This window comes from Biomphalaria glabrata, chromosome 1 (assembly GCF_947242115.1).
Source record: "Biomphalaria glabrata chromosome 1, xgBioGlab47.1, whole genome shotgun sequence".
In the NCBI taxonomy this organism is placed as follows: domain Eukaryota; kingdom Metazoa; phylum Mollusca; class Gastropoda; family Planorbidae; genus Biomphalaria; species Biomphalaria glabrata.
The window spans coordinates 12,464,820-12,487,978 of record NC_074711.1 but is presented as its reverse complement, the minus strand read 5'-3'; the positions used below and the strand labels follow the sequence as shown (position 1 = coordinate 12,487,978).

The window sequence follows — 23,159 nt, the reverse complement described above, 5'->3', positions numbered from 1 at the left end:
ATGGTATGGACAAAAATATCTCTTGTTCTTTACATAAAAAATAAAGTTTGAACACAAGCACAAATAATACGATAAACATAAATAATGTGCCCAAAACATTTCACGACAAAAACGTCCCTTGCACCAAAGCGCCAAAATGGCTGCGCTTCGAGACACAAGGGAACCTCTGATATAGTAGAAGTTAATAGACTGAATTGCGTCAGGTCTTTTAAATTTTTACTGTAGAAAAATCAACGTAATAAAATATTTCTAAATAATAGGCCGAATATTTATAGTCTCTAGCACTTTTACAATTAAATGATGCATCCCCCATTTAAAAAAAAAATTGGTGATACTCATGATTATACTGTATTCCAGTGTTTCCCAAACTGTGTTCCGCAGAATCAATGTCCGCTGCACTTGAGTATGTGTTGCATGGGCGTAGCCGGGGTTCGAAATGAAATCCCCCCGCAGGGGGGAGGGAGACTGACTTTAGTGACTGATTTTTTGCTTTGATTTTGTTTATTTTAGGGGAGATTTTAATACTAAACCATCACCTGCCCCAGCTCATCCAAGGGGGTTTCGAGTTTAAAATCCCCTACCAGGGGTTTTGAGTTTAAAACCCCTACCAGGGGGTTTTGAGTTTAAAACTCCCTACCAAGGGCTTTTGCAGTTAAATCCCCCTTTTCTATAAAACAAAACAAAAAAAATGCAAGCGACAATCCCCAAATTCCAAGAGCACTTCTTCTTCTTCTTCTTCTTCTATCCAGCTTTATTGCTGCTGAGCTGTGAGCTCTTTTGCAGACTGTGCCAAGGAAAAAAAGTGTGCTGTTTTCTTCAGCTGTTCAGCACTGCCGTACAGGGTGTTGGTTATGTTGGGCTGTAGTGGAAGTAGGGTCTGCCTAAGGTGGATTAGGGAGGGGCATTCAAAGAGGATATGGTTTACGGTTTCAAAGGGGTGGGCGAAATGTCTGCAAAGGGGTAGTTGTGTGGAGTTTATTTTGTTCAGGTGGTAATTTAATAGTGGTGTGTGTCCTGTTCTTAGTTGGAAGATTGTAGATTGTTCTTTGCGGGGGAGGAAGTTAATACTGTCCAGTTTGTTAGGCGTAGTCATTTCTCTGTACATGGCTCTGCCTGTGTTTCCTGATGCCCATTGGTTGAGCCACTCCTCTTTGTGATTGTTGACTAACATTGACCTTAGGGTGAGGTAGTTAACAGGTCTATCTGGTTGTTCCATAGATGAACCTGCCTTTGATAGCTTATCTGCCTTTTCATTTCCCATGATGCCAATGTGTCCAGGGATCCACTGTAGTGTAATATTGATATTTAATTTTGATATCATCTGGTGGATTATCACAATGATAATCAACTAGTCAACTTTCTTGGGCTGTTTGAGGTGCTGCTGTTAAGTGCTTGCAGAGTAGATTGGGAGTCTGTAAAGACAACAATATCTGATGGTGGTTGCACTCCTTCATATAATTTGTTTTCCACTGTCTGGAGTGCTATGGTAATTGCCTCAATTTCGGCTTGGAAGTTTGAGCAGTAATCACCACAGGGTGCGCTTATCTCAATGGGAAGACCAGGAAGGCACCAAGACCAGCATTGATGGTAGCTTTGAAAGCCGATCCGTCTGTATAAATATGGATAGCTGTTTTTTGATAGCTTTCGATTGTTTCAAGCGTGCCTACTTTGAGCTCCAGTGGATTTGATTCTTTTGTTAAGGTGTTATTTAGTAAATGTGTTTTGATGGTTGGTTGTTTGTAGTTTAGTCCGGGTGTAATGTTTGAAAACCTGGTAATTTTTTCTCTGTTATTGGGTAGGTGGTGTTTTAGGTCTAGTTCGTCAGTAAGTTGGATCAGAGTCCTTTGCTTTTTTTTTTGGTTGTTTTTCCTATTTCTCTGTGTTAGTAATTTATTTGGATGATCGTCCTCCAACCTTCTGTATCTCTCAATAGCTTCTAATGCTGCCCTGTTGCACCTTAACTTAAGAGGTTCAATATTGGAGTCTATTTCACATGCTGCTGTGGGAATAGTTCTCATACCTCCAATAATTAACCGAAAGGCTTGGTTTTGGATTGTATCTAATGATGATTGATAGGTTTTGTTGGCAGCTACTTGTATGAAGAGACAGTTATCCATTACAGATCTGACATATCCGTGTATAACTGTCTTAAGGTTTTCTTTTCAGCTCCCCAGGATGTTCCTGCTAGGTGTTTTATTATGTTTAATCTTTGTGATGCCTTTTCTTTTAAATCTGCCATAAAGTGTTTTAGAGACAGTCTTTGGTCTAGTTTTACACCAAGATATGTTGGATTTTCTTCTTTATTTATTGGCTGAGAGTCTATTTTTAGGATGTAGTTTCTTTTTGCTGTTTTGTTGCTGTGGCTAAAGATTGAATAAACTGACTTTTCTTTGTTTATTTCCATTTTCCATAATTTTGAATATGTGGAGATAGTTGTGAGGGCTCTATTTAGTTTGGATCTAGTCAGCACTGGATATTTCTCTGTAGTCCAAATTAAAAGGTCGTTTGCATAAAGTGCCTTATTGACCGAAATGAGGTCCGGGGGGTCATTCATGAAGATTAGAAAGAGAGTGCAGCTAAGGGCTGAACCTTGTGGTAGTCCTTCTTCCAAACTTTTTTTACTAGAGATGGCACCTTCGAATCGGGTTTGGATGGTTCTGTTTTTTAAGAATGCCCTGATCCAGCTGTACATTTTTCCATGGATGCCCATTTTTTTCATCTTCAAAAATAGACCTTTTCTCCACACTCTATCATAGGCTTGCTGCAAATCTATAAATACTGCTGTAGTGTGCTTGTTTTCATGAAACCCTTCTACTGTGTCCTGGATAAAACGAAAGAGGTGGTCTTCTGTTCTACTTGCTTTCCTGAAGCCAGCTTGTGCATTGTGGAGTGAGCAAGTACTTTCTAGCCACCAATAAAGTCGGTTATTGATCATTTTTTTCTGCCATTTTGCCAATGTTGGATGTTAGAGATATTGGTCTATAACTTTTTGGGTCTCCAGGTGGTTTATTTTTCTTTAAAATGGGTATTATGTTTGCGGTTCTCCATTCCTGTGGTATGTCTCCAGTTTTCCATGTATGGTTGATAAAGTTAAGTATACAGTTTTGGGCCTGTGGTCCTAGTCCCCGAATCATTTCATTTGTTATTTTATCGGGTCCAGGGGATTTTCTTGACTTGAGGCTTTTTAGGGCAGTATTGAGCTCATGTAGAGTGAAGGGAGTGTCAAAGATCTGACAGTTGACTGTTGGAGCTTTTTCTTCTTTCTTTAAGATATTACTGAAGGCCTGGTCCTGTTGTTTTCTTGGCTTTGACTTGTTAATGCTGGCAAAATATTTATTGAAGGTTTCAGCCTTTTTAAGGTTTTCTGTTATTATGTCGTCAGTGCCTTTTATAGGTTGGGGGTTTGTTATTTGTTAGCCGGTGCAGAAGGGTCCAGGCCTTTCAACCATCCTTGTTTAGATCTAGTTGTTCGCATGTTGTGGTCCACTTTTTCTTTTTTTCTGTTTTAATTTTGTATCTTATAAGCCCTGTCAATTTGTTGTACGTTGTCTTGTTCTCTCTAGTAGGTTTTTTTTTCTATAGTCTTCCTGGCCATGTTTCTTTCTTTTACTAATTTATCTAATTCAGGTGTCCAAAAAGGTTTGTATTTCTTAACTTGGCCTCGAGGGATGTATTTTTTTTGCTGCTTGTAAGATGTTGGAGACTATAGTTGTGTAGGTTGAATTGACTGTCTCAATTATACTTGATAGTCTTGTGTCTGTTTCTTGTGAAAAAGCTGCCCAGTTAGCTTTTTTTATAGATCCATCTAGTTGTTTTGTTGGATTGGTATCTACCTGGCGTTCCAATATTGAGGAGTATAGGCCTGTGGTCACTACCTATGTCTTCAAGTACAAGAGCACAGTTAAGGAAGATTTTGATTTTAAAACCCCCTTATAAAATTTACGTTAAACCCCCTCTTCAATATGAAAAAAAAAGCAAATTATGCACTGAAAATGTTATGAGAGTAGCTAAATGGGTTTTGATTCAGTTTTAAGTTTAAACTCCACTCCAGTAGAATTTGAAGCTAAAAAATACATCTTCAATAAAAAATAAAAAAAAAAGTATATTACACACTCTAAAATCTATGAGAGTAGAAAAGGGGTTTTGAGTTTAAACCCCCCACCAGCGGGGTTGGAAGCTAAAAAATACATCTTCAATACACACTCAAAATGCTATGAGCGTTGCCAAAAGGGGTTTTGAGTTTAAATCCCACTTCAGAAGGGTTTGATAAAATATACCTCTTCAGTATAAAAAAAGCAAATTACACACTAAAATTATTTGAGCGTAGCCAAGCCAATTAGGGGTTTTGAGTTTAAACTCGTCTCCTCCAGGTGGTTTTGAGTTTAAAATCCCCCTACAGAGCGTTTTGAGGTGGGGAAACCTCAATCTTCAATATTATTCTAAAGCCAACTACAGTTACCAAATTCTATGATCGTAGCTAAATGGGGTTTTGAATTAAAAAACAACAACGAAGTCCTGACATTTTTTAGTTTAAACCCCCCAACAGATTATTTTGACTATAAAACTTCCATTTTCAATATAAAATCTAAAGCAAACTACAGTCACCTAATTCCAAGAGCGTATTCAAGAGAGGTTACACATTTCTACCAGTGGCGGGACTCCATTAATAAAGTGCAGTGAATAGTCATCTGCCGAAATTGAAAAACACTAAATGTGGCTCAACAAAGATGGATAAGACAGATTTTAAGAGTCTGCTATAGAGATAGGGTCTAAATCAAGGAAATCTCATACCGAACTGGGAGTCGACACCTTAATAAGATTGTGACAGAGCGTCGCATGAGGTTTGAGGGACATGTTCTCCGACAAAATGAATTACTCAAATGCGCCGAAAGGCGTGGGAGGGTCTAAGTCAGTAAGAATAGCACATTAGGTTTTTGAAATAAGACTTTTTAATAGTAGGAAAATGCACTGGAGATACCTCAGAATATGCATTTTGTTGGTATTCAATACCAGGAATAGTGCTTGGCGGCGGGGCTTTGCCCCGCGCTGGGGTAGCTCCTAACGCTCCCTAGACCTCTTGCTGGCAATGGCGGGGAGTCTACAATTTTTCCACTAACTACAGGAAGAACCTATACTATGGCACAATAAACGTGTTCCGAAAGAATGAATGGGTCAGAATGTAATAAAGATTATGTACACACACGCATACATACATACAAAAAAAAATTCTCGTGGGGGGGGGGGAGAAAAAATCCCCCCTAACCCCCCCGCGAAAAAAATCCTGGCTACACCCATGATGTGTTGAATGTGTTCCACGAGCTACTGGAATAATTAATTTTAACTAGTAGACCATCGCGTGAATTTAAAAAAAAATTAAACCAAAGTGTTCGGCTAAATACTCAGAAAGTGCGAAGTGTTCTGTTAAGAAAAGGGTTTGGGAAACACTGCTTTAGTTTATACGCATTTTTTAACTAAAACTTTAAAAAAAAAATATTTCCATAATTTTTTTTTTTAAAGTGTCATGACACTATGATTGCACGTGTAAATATGTACTATTCTAGATCTACTGTAGAAGATGGTCTACTAATGTAAAATGTAGATCTAGATCTAGATCTACTGTATTAAATCTATTCGATTTTTCCAGAAAATACGACGTTGTAGCGCTGACGCCGATCTTACATTTGGCTAAAAATAAACATTAACCTATGTAGACTTCATCATTGAAGACTAACAAATACCCGTCCCATAATGCAGGCGGATAACTTTTACCGAAACACAGTGAAAACATGGCGGAAAACAGTACTAAGCCTGAAAAATCTGGTGTAATAACGGTGACTGTTAAAACACCTAAAGAAAAACACAATGTTGAAGTCAAAGAAGGAGCCACTGTGCGGGAGGTAACATTTTTACATTTAATTTCTTTTTTTTTGTTGAAAGTTCTATAACAATAATCATTGTTGGTAATGAGGGGTACAGTCTACAGATTAGTAATAAAAAAATATGTGAGTAGATGTAGACACTAGACTGTCACTGTGACAGTGGTGTTGACATTTGACCCTAAACTGAGATCGATCTAGATCTAGCTGTAGAATATGCTAGATCTTTCTAGTTGAATTATGAAGAGGCTGCTAGTGTTTGTTTTTTAAAGCTTATATTTCTGTTTTTTAAAGCTAATAAGTTAAATAAGTTATAGATCTACTAGTCTAGTTATAGACCTAGTCGTCCTAGTGATTAGTATACCAGTATAGATAGTATAAGTATAGATCTAGATGTAGCTAATTATAAATTAATATAAATAATATATATCATAATAGATCTATATCATGTAAATCTAGAATAGACTAGTAGATTTGTATAATTATAATAGTAATAATAATACTATACTATATTGTCTATATATTAATATTATATATCATTTCATGATCAGTAAATTCAGTATATCACAATATATGACTAGTCACTAGATTACTAGATCTAAGTAACTCTAAGTAAGACATTCTAAGAGTCATATAATCAATAATCTATTATCTATATAAAACTAATGATTTATGATACATATAGATCTATCAGACTATATATATATATATATATATATAATATATATATATATATATATATATATATATATATATATATATATATATATATATATATATATATATATATATATATATATATATATATATATATATATATATATATATATTATATATATATATGATTATATGTATATATAAAATATAATTATATATATTATATATATATAAAATATGCAACATGACATACGTGTAGTGTATATTTTTTAAAGTGTGACTTAATACACCAAGTCACCAAGTTGTATTGCCAGATATTTAGACAATTTAGGCCTATCTAATAACTAATAATATATATATAATATTATTTATTTGATACCCTAATCCATGGAGTTTTATACCTATAATGAGGTTGTTCCAGATTTCTGACCTACTTTAACCCAAGTCAGCCAAGTCATGTGGTTCTTGAACAACAAAGAGGAGAATGGTTATAAATGTCTTCTATATATTTCCATTGCTGTTGCTCCTCAATTTTTTTAAAAGATTTACATTTACAAACATTTTAAAATATACAGAGTACATCAACAAAGTTCATGAATGTTCAAATAGCTATATGAATGTTTTAATAAAGGGCCAAGAACTGTTTAAGGATGGTTTTATCAGTAATATTTCTTTATAGTTCATGACAAGGGTCAACACATTGCAGATGATATATTCACATACAGATGTTTTTACAAACGTTCTTGCAAGATTTATATAAAAAAAAAAGTCTTGGTGTAAACTACACAAACACACACACATATATTTATATATATAGGCCTATATATGGGATAATATGCATATTAGTTGAAACATTGTTATACAGTTATTTTCATAAACATAAGCTATTTTTTAACGTTATGTATTTTATATTCCTCTAGTTCTTGATACATTATGCACATCGATAACATTAAGAATTATTAAAATGTGTATTGGGTACATGATGTATTATTATGTTCTTAAAAGTTCTATCATTTTTAAGTAATTCACTGAGTTACTATATATACAAAATATTACATTAAAGTTTCAAAAATGGGTAGATGAAATAGATCTAGATTATTCTAGATCCATTTTATTACTTTAAAACCAACAATGAAAGGGCGGGGTAAGACAATTTGGCCTGTGTAAGAGTAGTCAGATTTATCCTTGACTAACAGATACATATGTGTTATTTGTTAGCTAAACAACACAAGCCTATTATGCACAAGGAAAAACATATTAGCAGTCTTTTCATCTTTTATAGCAACTAGTTGACATATTGACTACACACTAGACTAGCCCTAGAGCTATATGACCAATTCAATACACACTGGTCTGCTGTCCAACTTTTAGTGTTCTACTCAAGTTCTAGCTTGTTTACTTTTGGGCAGAGAGGAAGGGGTGGATGAAAGAGTTTTTTTCTAGGATTGGCTACCCAAATGCTAAGAACTTAACTGTAAGTGTAGTCATTGTAGATCAAGAAATCTAGATCCCAGTATGGCAGATTATAGGCCAACGCTTAGGTACCTTCTATCAAAGGTTCAACTATTTGTTTTAGTTGAAACTATTAAAAAATGTATCTATCTCTAGATTCTCCTGTTATTAACAAATTATAGTTTGGCGCTAATGACTAAATTGAAACCACTAAATATTGACTTAAAAGGCTTCAGATTCCTACTATAAACTAACTGAAACAAAGCACTGTGCGTGATGTAAACACAACAACCACGTGACTCTTGGGGAATCTGGAACAGCCCCATTATCTTTGTCTCACAGGCAATCAGCAATGTTCTACTCTAGAAGTGTCCCACTCAACTGAAATTTCAAAATTCCTCTCATTCATAACTACTGACATATTTAGTACAAATAATTTTAAGTCTTTTTGTGAGTTTTGCAATTAAAAACTCATTAGTAATCATTTATATGAAAAGTTGAAATAAATGAGATGAATGAAAAAACAAACAAGCACCCATGACACAAAATTTTAAAAGGCTTCTGTTGTAATGAAAAACAATTGCTTTAAAAAAAATATGTCATTTTTAATTAGCATAAAAAAAAATAAACTAAATGATGAACATTCACATTCTTTTCTGCATTTTGCTTGCAGATTTTTTTTTGGGTGTCCAACCCTTCTCTCTTTTTTCATATTATGCAACATTTCACATTTTTTAGGTTTTTTAACTCTTTCTCTCCTTATTGATGATACCATCATTCATTAAACATCATTAAATTAAATTAATGTTTCATTGTATAAACTTTACATGCATTCCCCTTTCCCCTTTAGTTCTATACAAAATAAAATATTATCTGATAACTATCAAAAACGTTATTGAAGCTTATTAAAAAAAGGGTAGTGAAATACTACTGAGTAAAATGAAGAATTCCGTCGAAACATGAAATATAATTGCGGAGAGAAAGAGTTAAACCTTGTTTAATAAACAATGTTTACTATATAATATTACTTTCTTATCTACATAATTTCAATTCCACCATCTTATGGGCATCATCCAGATTCAACATTTCGCTGGTTATTAAAAAAAAAAATGTTTCTAGATGTATCAAATTTTAATTTTGTCATCTTGTGTATGTATTAACCCATTAATTAATATGTCACCAGTGTGGAAATGTGCAGAACATACATGCCATAGAACCCATTTGGTCTATTGTGTTAACATTCATTGGTATGTTAAGTGTACCAAATACACAAAGTCTTTGCTAAAACAATCATTCTTAACTAGACTTATTGTCTTTTTTTTAGTTGAAGGAAGAAGTACAGAAAAAGTTTAATGCACCCTATGAACAGTTGTGTATAATATTTGCTGGAAAAATTGTCAAAGATGAAGATTCCCTGGAACAGCATGGAATTAAAGATGGTTTAACAGTTCACCTTGTAATCAAAACAGCCAATAGAGTAAGCACAAGTTATTATGAGAAATATTTGAAGTACAAATTGTGAACCATTGTTAAAATAACTTTTCCAAAATATGTTTTTATGTTTCTAATTCAAATAAAATATGACCACTAAATGACAAATTGACATTGAAGCAGGAAAAACAAAAACTAAGAACTATGTAATCTAGATTTTAAAAATAAATTTTAAAAGACTTGACTTAGAGAATATAAATTTTGAACAGCACCCCCTTATCTTTTTCTTTCATCCTTTACTTGCCCCTTTTACTCACGTTGTGATGTTCTACTTGCTCCTTTTACTCACGTGGTAATGTTCTACTTGCCATTTTACTCACGTGGTGATGTTCTACTTGCTCCTTTTACTCACGTGGTGATGTTCTACTTGCCATTTTACTCACGTGGTGATGTTCTACTTGCCATTTTACTCACGTGGTGATGTTCTACTTGCCATTTTATTCACGTGGTGATGTTCTACTTGCTCCTTTTACTCACGTGGTGATGTTCTACTTGCTCCTTTTACTCACGTGGTGATGTTCTACTTGCTCCTTTTACTCACGTGGTGATGTTCTACTTGCTCCTTTTACTCACGTGGTGATGTTCTACTTGCCATTTTACTCACGTGGTGATGTTCTACTTGCTCCTTTTACTCACGTGGTGATGTTCTACTTGCCATTTTACTCACGTGGTGATGTTCTACTTGCTCCTTTTACTCACGTGGTGATGTTCTACTTGCCATTTTACTCACGTGGTGATGTTCTACTTGCTCCTTTTACTCACGTGGTGATGTTCTACTTGCTCCTTTTACTCACGTGGTGATGTTCTACTTGCCATTTTACTCACGTGGTGATGTTCTACTTGCTCCTTTTACTCACGTGGTGATGTTCTACTTGCTCCTTTTACTCACGTGGTGATGTTCTACTTGCCATTTTACTCACGTGGTGATGTTCTACTAGCCATTTTACTCACGTGGTGATGTTCTACTTGCTCCTTTTACTCACGTGGTGATGTTCTACTTGCCATTTTACTCACATGGTGATGTTCTACTTGCCATTTTACTCACGTGGTGATGTTCTATTTGCTCCTTTTACTCACGTGGTGATGTTCTATTTGCTCCTTTTACTCACGTGGTGATGTTCTACTTGCCATTTTACTCACGTGGTGATGTTCTACTTGCTCCTTTTACTCACGTGGTGATGTTCTACTTGCCATTTTACTCACGTGGTGATGTTCTACTTGCCATTTTACTCACGTGGTGATGTTCTATTTGCTCCTTTTACAATAATTAAATTTTTACTACCTTTACTATTTTCACTGTGAATAGACCTTGATTTTAATGATATGACTGTATAGAATTTGGCCCTTGTTGTTTAGAGAGAGAGTAGTCCTTAAGGGACTGCAGGCACGACATGGCCTAAATTGTGCCGATGTGCCTAATATCAAAATCAAATCACTGCTCCTTTTACTCACGTGGTGATGTTCAATATCTTCAGTTGCTGGGTCATTTGCAAAGTTGCATGATCTGGTTGTATATGTTTCTATACAATGGACAATACATTTTATCTATACAATGGACAATACATTTAAGTTTTTTTTTATCACCAGCTATATTTGGTCTTTACTTTTGTATGTTATATATATATATATTTACATATCATATATATATTTACTTCAGCAGTTTTTGTCAATATTACCACTGTTTCACTTAGATGCTGATGCATATCTGAAAAATATTTTTTTTTTAATGTTTTATTCTTCTTAGGTGAATGCTTTCACTAAGTACCTAATGAATCTTGACTTCTCAATTAGAAAAAAATATGGATATTGCTGACATTGGATCATGGAAGTTTATTTCTTAAGCCTACTCTTTTAATTTTTGTTTTAGACAGCGCCTGATCCTTTAACAACTAGACTTTCATCAACAACTGGAAGTGCTGCTCCTGATGTATCACAGACTCCATTTAATCTTGGTGGTATTGGGGGCCTTTCTGGGTTGAGTGGACTTGGCATGGGCTCATCTAATTTTATGGAGATGCAGCAGCGAATGCAAAGAGAGGTTTGTCATATAAAAATTTTCTGCATTATATCTTAGTTAACTTTGAAAGCTCATTATAGTAAAATGTTTCAGTGAATGTTATGGTTGAAAATGAATGGTAATGGAACTCTTTACTTTTAACACTACTAGACCGGTGGACTGCTTTATTGTTAATTTTCAAAATGGTCGCTATGCCTGTGGACCTTTTTTTGGTATGTGCCTATTTCATAAAATGAAATGAGTCAGAATCTAAAAATAACCAAACAATCATAATTATTAAACTACAGGTTTAGCTTTCCAAATGGCTGTACCCATGTGTTTACATTGAACTAGTGTGGTTTTAGATGAAAGTTTTCATAAAATTTGCAACATAACATAAACCAGGCACATAAAAGGTAATTCTAGGCATGTAAAAAGCCTAAAGTTGATCAATATTTTAGTTGATTTACAATATAAGGAGTCAAAATTTTATTAAGAAGAATGTTTTTAATTGAAAGATACAATGAAAGATCATTTCATAAGAAAAAAATCTTGATTTTCATTAGATCTAGAGTTTGAAAGATAGTAAGCAAAGAGGGGATTAGCCCTTAGCGGCTCAGGACATAGTGGACAGTCTATTTCAGGGGCTGGCAGGGTTAAAATACATCAATAAATTCAACTTGATGGTACATGGTTAAAAATCATAAGATAATTTTATTGGTCCTAACAAATAGAAATTGGTTTGGCAACTATAACAATAATACAGATTCAAACACGAACAACATTAAGCACAAGATATTCACACACATACACACAACCAGCACTTTATGAATTTTAATAATTTCTAGATGAGATATTTTGTGAAAAATAAAAAATTTTGATAGCAAATTACTTGCATTGCATTTAAGGATGTAATATGTACATTTAATATAATGAATAATTTTCAGTATCTATCAGAAACCTCTATTCAGGGTTCGTAGCGCTCCTAAATTATCCTAAAATCTCCTAAAAAATGAAAAAAGATACACATAGGAACTAAAAGTGTACATTTCCACCACAGAGAATACACATTATGAAGGCATCTCTAAGAATGTTTCTTTATAAAAAAAAATGGAATAACAACCATTTGTAATGTTCTTAACTAAATCTTTGAACAAAAAATGGTTTTTGGGATGACAGTCAAGTTGTTATTTGATTAAAAGGTAACTTTCATTACATTTTCTGTGGACATATCACAACTGACGAAGTGGTTTCTGCTCTGGCTGGGATGTTGGCAAGATATTTATTATTTCCAAAATCAAGCAACAATAATTGATTTGATAAATGCATAGTTTTGTATATGGTTTACAATGTATCACACAAACGGACAAGACACACACATATAATATATATATATATATACACATCATACATATCATCCTTAAAAAACGTCCTAGAATCTCCTAAAATTTTGTTATGGAAAAGTGCTACTAACCCTGTCTATTGCATATTTCAGATGTTAAACAATCCTGATATGCTAAGACAATTGATGGACAATCCTTTTGTTCAGTCAATGATGTCTAATCCTGAGATAATGAGGTCATTACTAATGAACAATCCACAAATGAGAGAGTTAATGGAGGTAATTTATTTATTTTTTAATTCTATGCATGTATGTGCAGACCTTTCCCTCAGCATTTTAAAACTTTTTTCTATTATATTATGGGCATCACCATTTACATTGGAAACAAAACTAGTTCTCTTTTAAAAATTCCAAAACAACCTGCTGATAGTGCTTATGTTCTTTAGCTCTAAAAAAGAAATTAATTAAAATGACAAATCAGAGGTTAAAATCCATTATTGTACAAATTTTTTCTTTGGAATACATAGTTTCCAGTGCATGGAAAGAGACTTTTCTTACTCTTTTACTCATCTTTCAATCTAAAAAAATCATCACATTCAAAAGCATGATTTTTATTTTCCAGTACATAAAACAAGAAAACAATGTAAAAGATTAATATCTCATCTTTAAGTGTAGTTGATGTTATCCATATTGTTTCTTCCATTTTCAGCGAAATCCTGAAATCACTCACATGTTAAATAATCCAGAGCTGATGCGACAGACTATGGAACTAGCTAGAAATCCTGCCATGATGCAAGAATTAATGAGGTCGCAAGACAGAGCTATGAGTAATCTTGAGGTAATGGAATAAATGTTTTGTTTTTTTCTCTCTTGAAGTTTTGGAGTTAAATATTTCTCTCACAAGCTCTTAGAGCTTTGGTTAAGAAAATTTCTCAAATTAAAATGTTTCAAAATGTCTTTGATGTTTCAGAGTATTCCTGGTGGATTTAATGCTTTACAACGCATGTACCGTGATATACAAGAACCAATGATGAGTGCTGCTCAAGAAACAATTGGTGCAAACCCTTTCGCTTCACTTGTAAACAGTGGTTCTACAGGGACAGGTAATTATATTTGGGGATTTACATTTTTTTCAATGTGTTTGTTATACTTTGGCAAAAACAAACAAGTGGCAGGTTAATATCTCATTAAATTTGCTTTGACTCAAGATAACTAAAGTAGGCACATAAATGTTTCTTTTGCTCATTATTATTAGGTGAAAACACTCAACAAGGTCGAGAGAACCGAGACCCATTGCCAAATCCTTGGGGAAGTCCAACTCCAAGAAGTGCTAGTGACACATCTCAAACAGGATCAACAGAACAAAACCCAACAGCAGGTAGATTATATTTAACATCAAAGTTTAACATAGAGATCAATAACAAATAGTAAATGAGAATACAGTCATAAGACCTTTTTTTTTTTATTTTGGTTATATAAAGGAATGTTCAACAGTCCTGGCATGCAGAGTCTTATGCGTCAAATGATGCAAAATCCACAGATGATAAGTAACATGCTTCAGGCTCCTTACATGCAATCTATGATGCAGTCTTTGGCTGCTAACCCAGAATTAGCTCAGCAGGTATGTTGATTTTATATTTACTTAGCTTCATATTGGTTGGAATTTTTTAATTCAAAGTGCTTGGTTTTTTCCTTCTCTGTCCTCACTTTAAAAAAAAAGAAGTTAATTGTTATGCCCTGTTCCTGACAATTTGAATCTAACAAAAACATTTCAGGGCGTTGAATACATTTTTTTCATTTTCATCCCCCCAAAACTAAGCTTGATACTTTCACCAGTCTAAAAATTCATTGCTAGTATTGCATTGTATATGTTAGTGGCATGTATGGTATGTTATATCATAATGTATAGGTGATTATGGCCTAGTGAGGGACAAAGACTGGCCAGCTGACATCTCTCATTGTCCATTCTCTCATAAGTCATGCACACACCACACAATGTGCAATGTGTTGTAATAGTAATAACTTATTATTATAAAAAGTAGATGACAAAAAGTGTCTGAGCATTCATTTCTTGATTTGCTTTCATCTAAAAGCATAGTACCATATTTACCTTTATTGAATTGGTACTAATGGATTTTCTTTATTTTTGTTTCTTTAATCAACTATGTTGTACATGCTGTTGCAGTGAGGTTTATGTTTTTGTATTGAAAGATAAGTCCACCTATGTGGATTAGTTTAGATGGGTTGTCTTCATAATTATTAACTTTTAAAAAATGGCTTTGACGTCAATTTATTTTGGTTGGATAATCATGCAACAAGACATAACCTGTAAACCTGTGTCTGGTGATCTTTGCTCTAACTTAGCACATGCATGTGAACATGCTTAGGTGTCAATACATTTTCTGAAACTATTTCAAATGAAATATTTTGGAAGAATTTAAAGTTAATTTTATTGCTTTCATTTAACCAAACATTTTTCTCCACAGATTATAGGAAATAATCCTTTGTTTGCCAATAATCCTCAAATGCAAGCAAATTTCACCTCAATGATGCCCAATCTTCTTCAGCAGGTAGTTTCTATGCCTTCTATTTATTTTGTTCTTGCTTGTCTTATTGACTCCTGATGGTCTTTATATTAAAGTATTATTATTATTTTTATTACTATTATTATTATAGATGCAGAATCCAGAAGTACAAAATATGGTCACAAATCCAAGAGCTTTAGAGGCACTCATGCAAATACAAAATGGTTTATCTCAACTTCAGCAAGAGTCACCGAATCTCTTTACTAGGTAGTTGAAATGTTTCAAAATAGGTTAACTGAGCATCTCTTACTCTTTATCTTAGGCTCTTGTTTGTTTAGCCTCCATCTATATTTGATGTATATGTGATATGAATTATTTTTTTTGTGAAGCATGACAGGCTTAGGTTCAGCATCACCTTTAATGACAGGAACGCCAACAACACCAACAACACAGTCATCTACACCAGCCCCTACATCAGGTATACTGTCTGAAGGTGGACCACTTGGTCAGGGGCCACAGAATAACACAGCAGCATTCTCTTCCATGATGGCACAGATGATGCAAATGATGGTTGGGGGACAACAAGTAAGGGTCTCACTTTATTGCCTACTTTAAAAAGTTTTTACTTTCATGCAGATAATCTTGTTTCATATTAAGAATCGTTGGGGGTAAAGTGCTTAGATAACATGTAGCAAAGTCTATTTTATGTGGTGTTTTGATTTTTAATCAGGATTTTAATGTGTATCTTAAGTCACCTGAACTTTACAAAGTATATACAACATTTACAGGTGGTGCAAAGATGCTTTAGTTTTTGTAATAGCCTTATTTTTGCTTGCCAGAGATTACCAACTCCATGGATACTTCTCTCACACACAGACATAAACATATATATGATTATTATAAAAGATCTGCTTCTATTCAATGTGTAATTTGTTAACAGTCCTTTAAACAAATTAATTCTATTTCATTTGGGCTTCTCTTATTAATTGACTGCTTTATATTGACTTTCTTCGACTCCCAGTGGAGCATGGGGCAGCAACAGCACACCATTAGCCATTCCCCTCAGCTGGGTTCGTGTCCATTCTGCTGTCTTTGTCTCTTGTTTTACCAATCTTCTCCATGTTTGCTTTGGTCTTCCAGCCTGGGTTCCAGTCTAGGGCCTGTTTTGCAATTCTTTCTATTGTTTCAAAGTGCATGCCCAAATCCAACCCCATCTGCTTTATATTAGGTACACCAAACTGATTTTCATAGTTTTTCATAAACTTACTCTTAAAAAACCAACTAAGAAATTTTGTTTACATTTTAAAATTCTTTTTCTTCAAAAACTAAAAAAACATTGGCATTGAGTGGATAACAAATTAATGATTATTCAAATTCTACCTATCCAGCTTTGTCATTTCTTTTCTGAAGTAGAATAAACTATTTTTAAAAAGTAGGTATAACATTTTACTTTATTGTACAACTAATCAAGAAGAAATAACTAAAAATAGTTTCTTATGCAATGCAAAGTACATATTGTAATGTATTTTCAAATAAATAGAACAATGGCTATGAAATCAGTATTAGATTAACAAATGTTTAACTTTTAGACCAATGTCATACAAATAATAATTATTGGACAGCATAATGAGCAGGATTAACACCCATAGACATTTTCTAATCATATGCACATATTAACTATAAAACAAGATTACAAAGAGAGTTTGTGTTACACAAACTCAGAGGCGGCCCCCGTCGACGTCGGATCTGCATCTTCGCAAATAATATTCAAGAGGTGATTTAATTTTGATGTAAAATGTTTTACACGTTTCGGATGTTCCTTCAGAGTTGAAGATAATTACTTCCTAGTCCAAACCTCCCGCAGGACGACGGGGGATGGGAGCGGGCAGGGTTTGATCCCTGGGCCATCCATAAATCTGAACGACAGTCCAGCGCGCAAACCGCACGACCAGGCAGCCATCCGATGGTCAAAAGTAATAATGTTTCAAAGATTCATTTGCCGTAAATTTAAATTTAAATTTAATAAAAAAATAGTAGATTAGTTTTAGTATATTAAAACATTACAATATTGATCAAAACGTTTGGAAATGAAAATCTACACTTTTTTTTTACACTTTAAGTTTAGAAATTGAAATTCTACATCTTAATCTAGTCTATTTTAGTCTAAACTAGATCTAGAAATTCTAGATCTAGACTCTAAAATAATTTTAATTAGAATATAAATCCAGATCTAGATATACTGTAATAAAAATCTAGATCTAGTTTAAAAAATCTAGATTAGATCTAAATCAAGATATCATTCCTTTTTTAAACGCGAGTCACATAACGAGGCTTAATAAACATTACTATACCGAGTTCTTTTTTCATTTCATTTGAAGAAATTATTCCATATAACGTCAGAGGGAAAAAAAACACTACGTCACACGGCCTAGCTAGACTAAAAATAGCCATCATCTATAAGAGCCATTTATCGAGTGTTCATAGACTTTGGTGCACCGAGTGCGTTCTTTAAGCATTTCATTTAAAGAACTCATTCCATATGACGTCAATGGAAAAAAAACACTACGTCACACGGCCTAGCTAGAATAAAAATCGCCTTCATCATTACGAGCCTTTTATCGAGTGTTCATAGACATTGGTGCACCGAGTGCGTTCTTTTAGCATTTCATTTAAAGAATTCATTCCATATGACGTCAAAGGAAAAAAAAACACTACGTCACAAGGCCTAGCTAGACTAAAAATCACCTTTATCAACACGAGCCATTTCTCGAGTGGTTATAGACATTGGTGCACCGAGTGCGTTCTTTTAGCATTTCATTTAAAGAATTCATTCCATGTGACGTCAAAGGAAAAAAAAAACACTACGTCACACGGCTTAGTTAGACTAAAATATGTTTTCATTAATACAAGCAATTTTTTCGAGGGTTAATAGACATTGGTGCACCGAGTGCGTTCTTTTAACATTACATTTAAAGAGTCCATTCATATGACGTCAAAGAAAAAAAATTCCATTACCTCACAATAGGCTAGTACCGGTACCATAAAAAAAAATGTCTTTATTTACACGAGATATTTAACGAGGGTTCATAGACATTGGTGCACTGAGTTCTAATAGATATTATTTAAAAAGGATCAAAGCACATTGTTTTTGCGTTTTGTCTGTCAGTCGGTCTGTCCGTTATCTTGATATAAAAAAAACTACTAAAAGTTATTAAAAATTGATTAACCTTTATTTTACGTTTCAAAACATCGCAATAATTTTTAGGTATGAACACAATTGAAAAGTTTATATAATAGATTGTTCCGGATGTTTGTATAAATAGTAAAAGAAAAAGAGAATTTCAAATAAATGTAATACCGTTAATTAAATTTTTTGGATGGTCTCGTATAAAAATTAGATGTACTACAGCCACGTGGAGAGATTTTCATACCTTACTTTGGTGTTTGGATTCTGTTTTCCTTAAAAATCGGAACATAATATTAACGATAATTAGATTTTTTAATGTTTTAGGTAGAAAGTTAAATGTACTGTAAGAGAGTAGTGAGTTAAAATATTTTTCATAAAAATCCGTAAAAACATTATTTCGTAAATGAGAAGATTATTTGTTTATTAATTAGAAGAGGGAGTTCAAACAATTATTTGACGTTAGTAGATTTTTAAATAAATTCGGAAATTTCTGGCGACGATTTGTAAGAAACAAAATCCGGAACTTTCTTTATCGATTACAAAACTTCTATGTTATGTTTTACAAGAAAATTAAATGTCTAAAAAGTAATTTTCAGTAATCAGTTCTAGTAAATTACTTTTTTAAAAAGCCTTATGCGATTTCAAACAATCATTAGGCATAATTCATGTTTTTTAAAACAATATCCGGAACATTTTTACACTTAATGAAATATAAGTCAGTATAGAGATTATGATTTAGCATTAATATGCTATTTACATAAAAAACGGAACAACATATTATTGATAATGTGTTTTTGCAACGTTTAAGCATGGAAATTGAATGTAATATAAGTTAGAAGAGCAAACAAACATTTGTTGGCGTTGATTAGTTTTGCACAAAAAAATCCGGAACAATCAATTTTAGATACTTAAAACTATTGAGATGTTATGGGAGGAACATTAAAGGGTAAATCAGATTTTCAATAGCTTTTAGAGTTCTAGTTTTTTAAATCTAATCGTGACGGACAGACCGACCAACAGACAAAACGCACAAAAATAAGCTTCTTTTATTCGGATGGGGGCACTAAACAAAAAATAAATAAAATCTGATTTTTAAAAAAAGTTTAAGGAATTGGTTTAGCACCTGATCATGTTGCGACGTTACGCTACTGCAAGAAAATCGCTGCATAAAAAGTCCATTTAAAAAAATGTGCGTGATATTTACATACAAAGTGCATTATTAGCCTTTATAAACAAACAGAAATGTTTTCTTTTAATTTTAGCAGCTAGTTGACCAGAAAAAACGTCTTTAGCTATTATTTGTATTTGTTGTAAACATTTCCTGTACATTTTAAAAATATATTTGACTTAGTGATACTGAAAATACACAAAAATTGTCCATCTTTGTTAGCATATTGTAACTTTGCCTCCCTTACATTTACGTAATTGTTTTAGAATTGGTGTATTTTTATGAAAACATCGCTTGCATAATTAATTTTATAAATTAAACGGTTTGCTTTTAGAAAACCAAAAGTAGCCGTTGCACCTAAACTTTTCAAGCCGGATTTAATGATGAAATAATATTTTTCATATCTCTTCTAGTTTTCGAGATCTGAGTGTGACAGACGGACATTTTGCACAAACCTTACGGGGGCCGCTAAAAAATGGATAAGCAAAGTTTCAAAACATGTATTTACTGTAAATCATTCTTCTGGTTTCATTGAACAAATTAATATAATCTTAAAAAATAAAATTAATAGCATCTTCAGGAAGACTGAACTGTCATGTTGATTGTGTTGGAACTCATGTGATTTGCTTGATTTGATAGTCAAAATGAATGAACTTTCAAATGGTTACATTTGGATAATTATATTTTTAGCAAACCCCTTAAAAGCTCATATGTTTTTCCTTAATCATTACATACTTACACAAAATGCATTAATTAATTTTCTGATATATGGAATTGTGCAGATTTGCAATATCCATTTTTGAAATTGGGGTGCAAAATTGGCACTTTGACATTTAAAAAAACAAACTTAAATAGTGACCTAATTTCCAAAGCTAAAATCTAAATTTCTTTCACTCTATCACTTAAACTGTGTATATTATTGAAGTCCATAAAATAATATAAACAGCAATACTACTTTTATTATACAATTATTAATTTGAATGTTAGGAATGTTCAAATTCTGATTCCAACAGCCAATTTTTTGCTGAAAATCTAGAAATACCTGTTTATTTATACATAAAGTACAGTAAAAAGATTTTTTTTGATGAATATTTGTCCTTGGGGCCAGAATAGTAACCTATAACCTTTACTTTTATTTGATATTTTACTTTCATTGAATATGTTATGTGTTAGAGCTGAGAGAAATCAGGGAAGCACCAAAAAATCCTGCCTGTACTAAGAACCAATGGAGAAAAAAAAATGTACTGTACCCCACTCTGTGTTGCTTCCTTTACATGTATAGCTTCATTTTTACTTTCTTCAGAATCAGCCTCCAGAACAAAGATATGCATCACAGTTAGAGCAGTTAGCTACTATGGGATTTGTTGATAGGGAGGCTAATATAAGAGGTAAGCTGTAATTAAATTGAGTGTATAACTTGGAAATAAACTTTTAAACATGCTTAGGCTTTATTTCATGTTGATTTCCTCTTGTATTTGATAGCTTTGACTGCTACATTTGGTGATGTCAATGCTGCTATTGATAGACTATTACAGCAAAGATGATGAATTGAAGCCAGAAACATGAGGAAATAGAAACTATTTATTATAATATTGATTGATTACAAAAAAAAAAAATTGCGTTCATATCCCTTTGAAAGTGAAACATTTTCATTCTGACTCTAAATGTTTTATGTATTGTCTTCATTTGAATAGCTACAGTTTCTTCAGACTATCCCAATTGTGTACAGGTTTCATTTAGTTTTTTTTTTTTTTAAGAGTTACTTTTTGTTTATGGGTAGGATTTTTTTTTTTCTTTTTTTTTTTATACTGATAATGCTATATATATACTTTGTTAGAAATCAGTTCTATTGGAGGAAATTCCTGTGCTTCTTTTAACTGCCTAAAAGTGAAAAGAATGATTTTTAATTAAAACTGATTTTACCTCTTTTTTTTTTTTTCTTTGTTATTCATAGGTTCAAATGAGTAAATGACTTGTGATATCATGGGAACTCCATTGTTGTTGTTGTTGTTTTTTTAACATGTAAACAAAGTAAATCTAGTTTGAATTTCATAAGTACATTCTTCCCATTGAGATTTATTGTCCTAAGCAACACTTTTATAGATTTGAAGAGATTAAGCTTCGAAGGCTGGTTTTTTTTTAAACATCAAAAAGAGAGCTACACAAATAGTGAAGTAGCAAATGTGATAGAAACATTTTAAATGTTTGTCATTTTGGCCCATCAATCTTGCCTTCAAGAACAGAGTTGAATACTCCTCTAAAGTTCTTATTGGTTGAAATTAATGATGATTGAATAACTTTTTGCCAGAAACATAAGTAGCTCTTCAATCCAGATGATAATAATATCTTTGTAAAAGCTTGGAAGATAGGATATAAAGAATCTGAAATTAAATGCAATTTGGATTGTTCTTTTATATATATATTTAAATTGTTCTATCATCTGTAATATTTCCCTTATCCTTGGCGTCAGTAATTATCCCAAAGTATTGATACTTTTATCCATCGTCAAATATCATTTCATTTACATCACTTTTGAATTGAAAGAATATGTATAGCTTTAAAACATGTTCTGTATTCAGACTAATACTGAGGTGTGGACTGATCTTAATCCTATTTTGCTAGTCAAGAAATCTTAACCATTTTACATAGTTCTGACTTCGTGGTTTTAAATATCAAAACTTTTTACTTATTAATTTTGCTACACATAAACTAATTACCTTATGTTCACTCTCTTGGATTATTGTCAATGACTTTTGTAAAACTTTTTTTAACCAGACCATTTATATAGGTTCCAGTAATGAATATTTTGTTAAAATACTGCAGAATGTCATTACTAGGCTAAGCAGCAGATCTTTTTACTGAGAGTGATATCACATGATTAGAAACAATAGTGAATGCGATAATCTTTAAGCATTCTGTTAACTTCCCAGCCAATACAAATAGATCCTTCAGATTAAGGGTTGCATTTTATTGGTTGGTAAGTTAAATTACATTTTATTGATATTTCTGTATTGCATTCCATTTCAAAAAAATAATTGGCAGTACTTGTTAGCATCAAAACTATTTGATCATTGCTAGAGCTCTATTTGTGCTGTTTTCTAAATGTACTAAGTAGAAACTGAAATTCTCTTGTTATTATAGAACGACCAACAGATTTCTCTTTGTTTCAACTTTCTACCTCTCATTGTTGAAACACTGTTTCGTTCAGTAAGCTTTTTTTTTTTCTCTATCCAAAACAGTGTCAGAATTGGTTGTTGGTTCTTGTTTCATGGTTTGTGCACATTTTAAACAAATGAAACATTAAAGTTTTCCAATGGTAACGATTTCTGACTTGATATTTTATTTTAGAAAATATGTTTCGACTCATTACATTCTACAACTGGTAAAAAAAAAGAATGTATAATGGTACCATATTAGCTTTAGATAGTTCTGCATAGTTTTGTTTAAAAATAAAGTTGGGAGAAC

At 32.9% G+C, this 23,159-nt stretch overlaps 1 protein-coding gene across 1 annotated transcript; it reads left to right on the top strand.

Moving 5' to 3' along the window:
• The first annotated feature begins 5,737 nt into the window (after positions 1-5,737).
• Positions 5,738-23,015, top strand: LOC106053832 (ubiquilin-1-like). Its single transcript, XM_056022593.1, has 13 exons — positions 5,738-5,897; positions 9,310-9,462; positions 11,344-11,514; positions 12,968-13,093; positions 13,524-13,652; positions 13,785-13,917; positions 14,070-14,192; positions 14,296-14,435; positions 15,301-15,384; positions 15,491-15,606; positions 15,729-15,924; positions 20,998-21,082; positions 21,177-23,015. The coding sequence occupies exons 1-13, from the start codon at positions 5,787-5,789 to the stop codon at positions 21,236-21,238; spliced, it is 1,629 nt and encodes a 542-aa protein (XP_055878568.1). The 5' UTR covers positions 5,738-5,786; the 3' UTR covers positions 21,239-23,015.
• Positions 23,016-23,159: the final 144 nt, after the last annotated feature.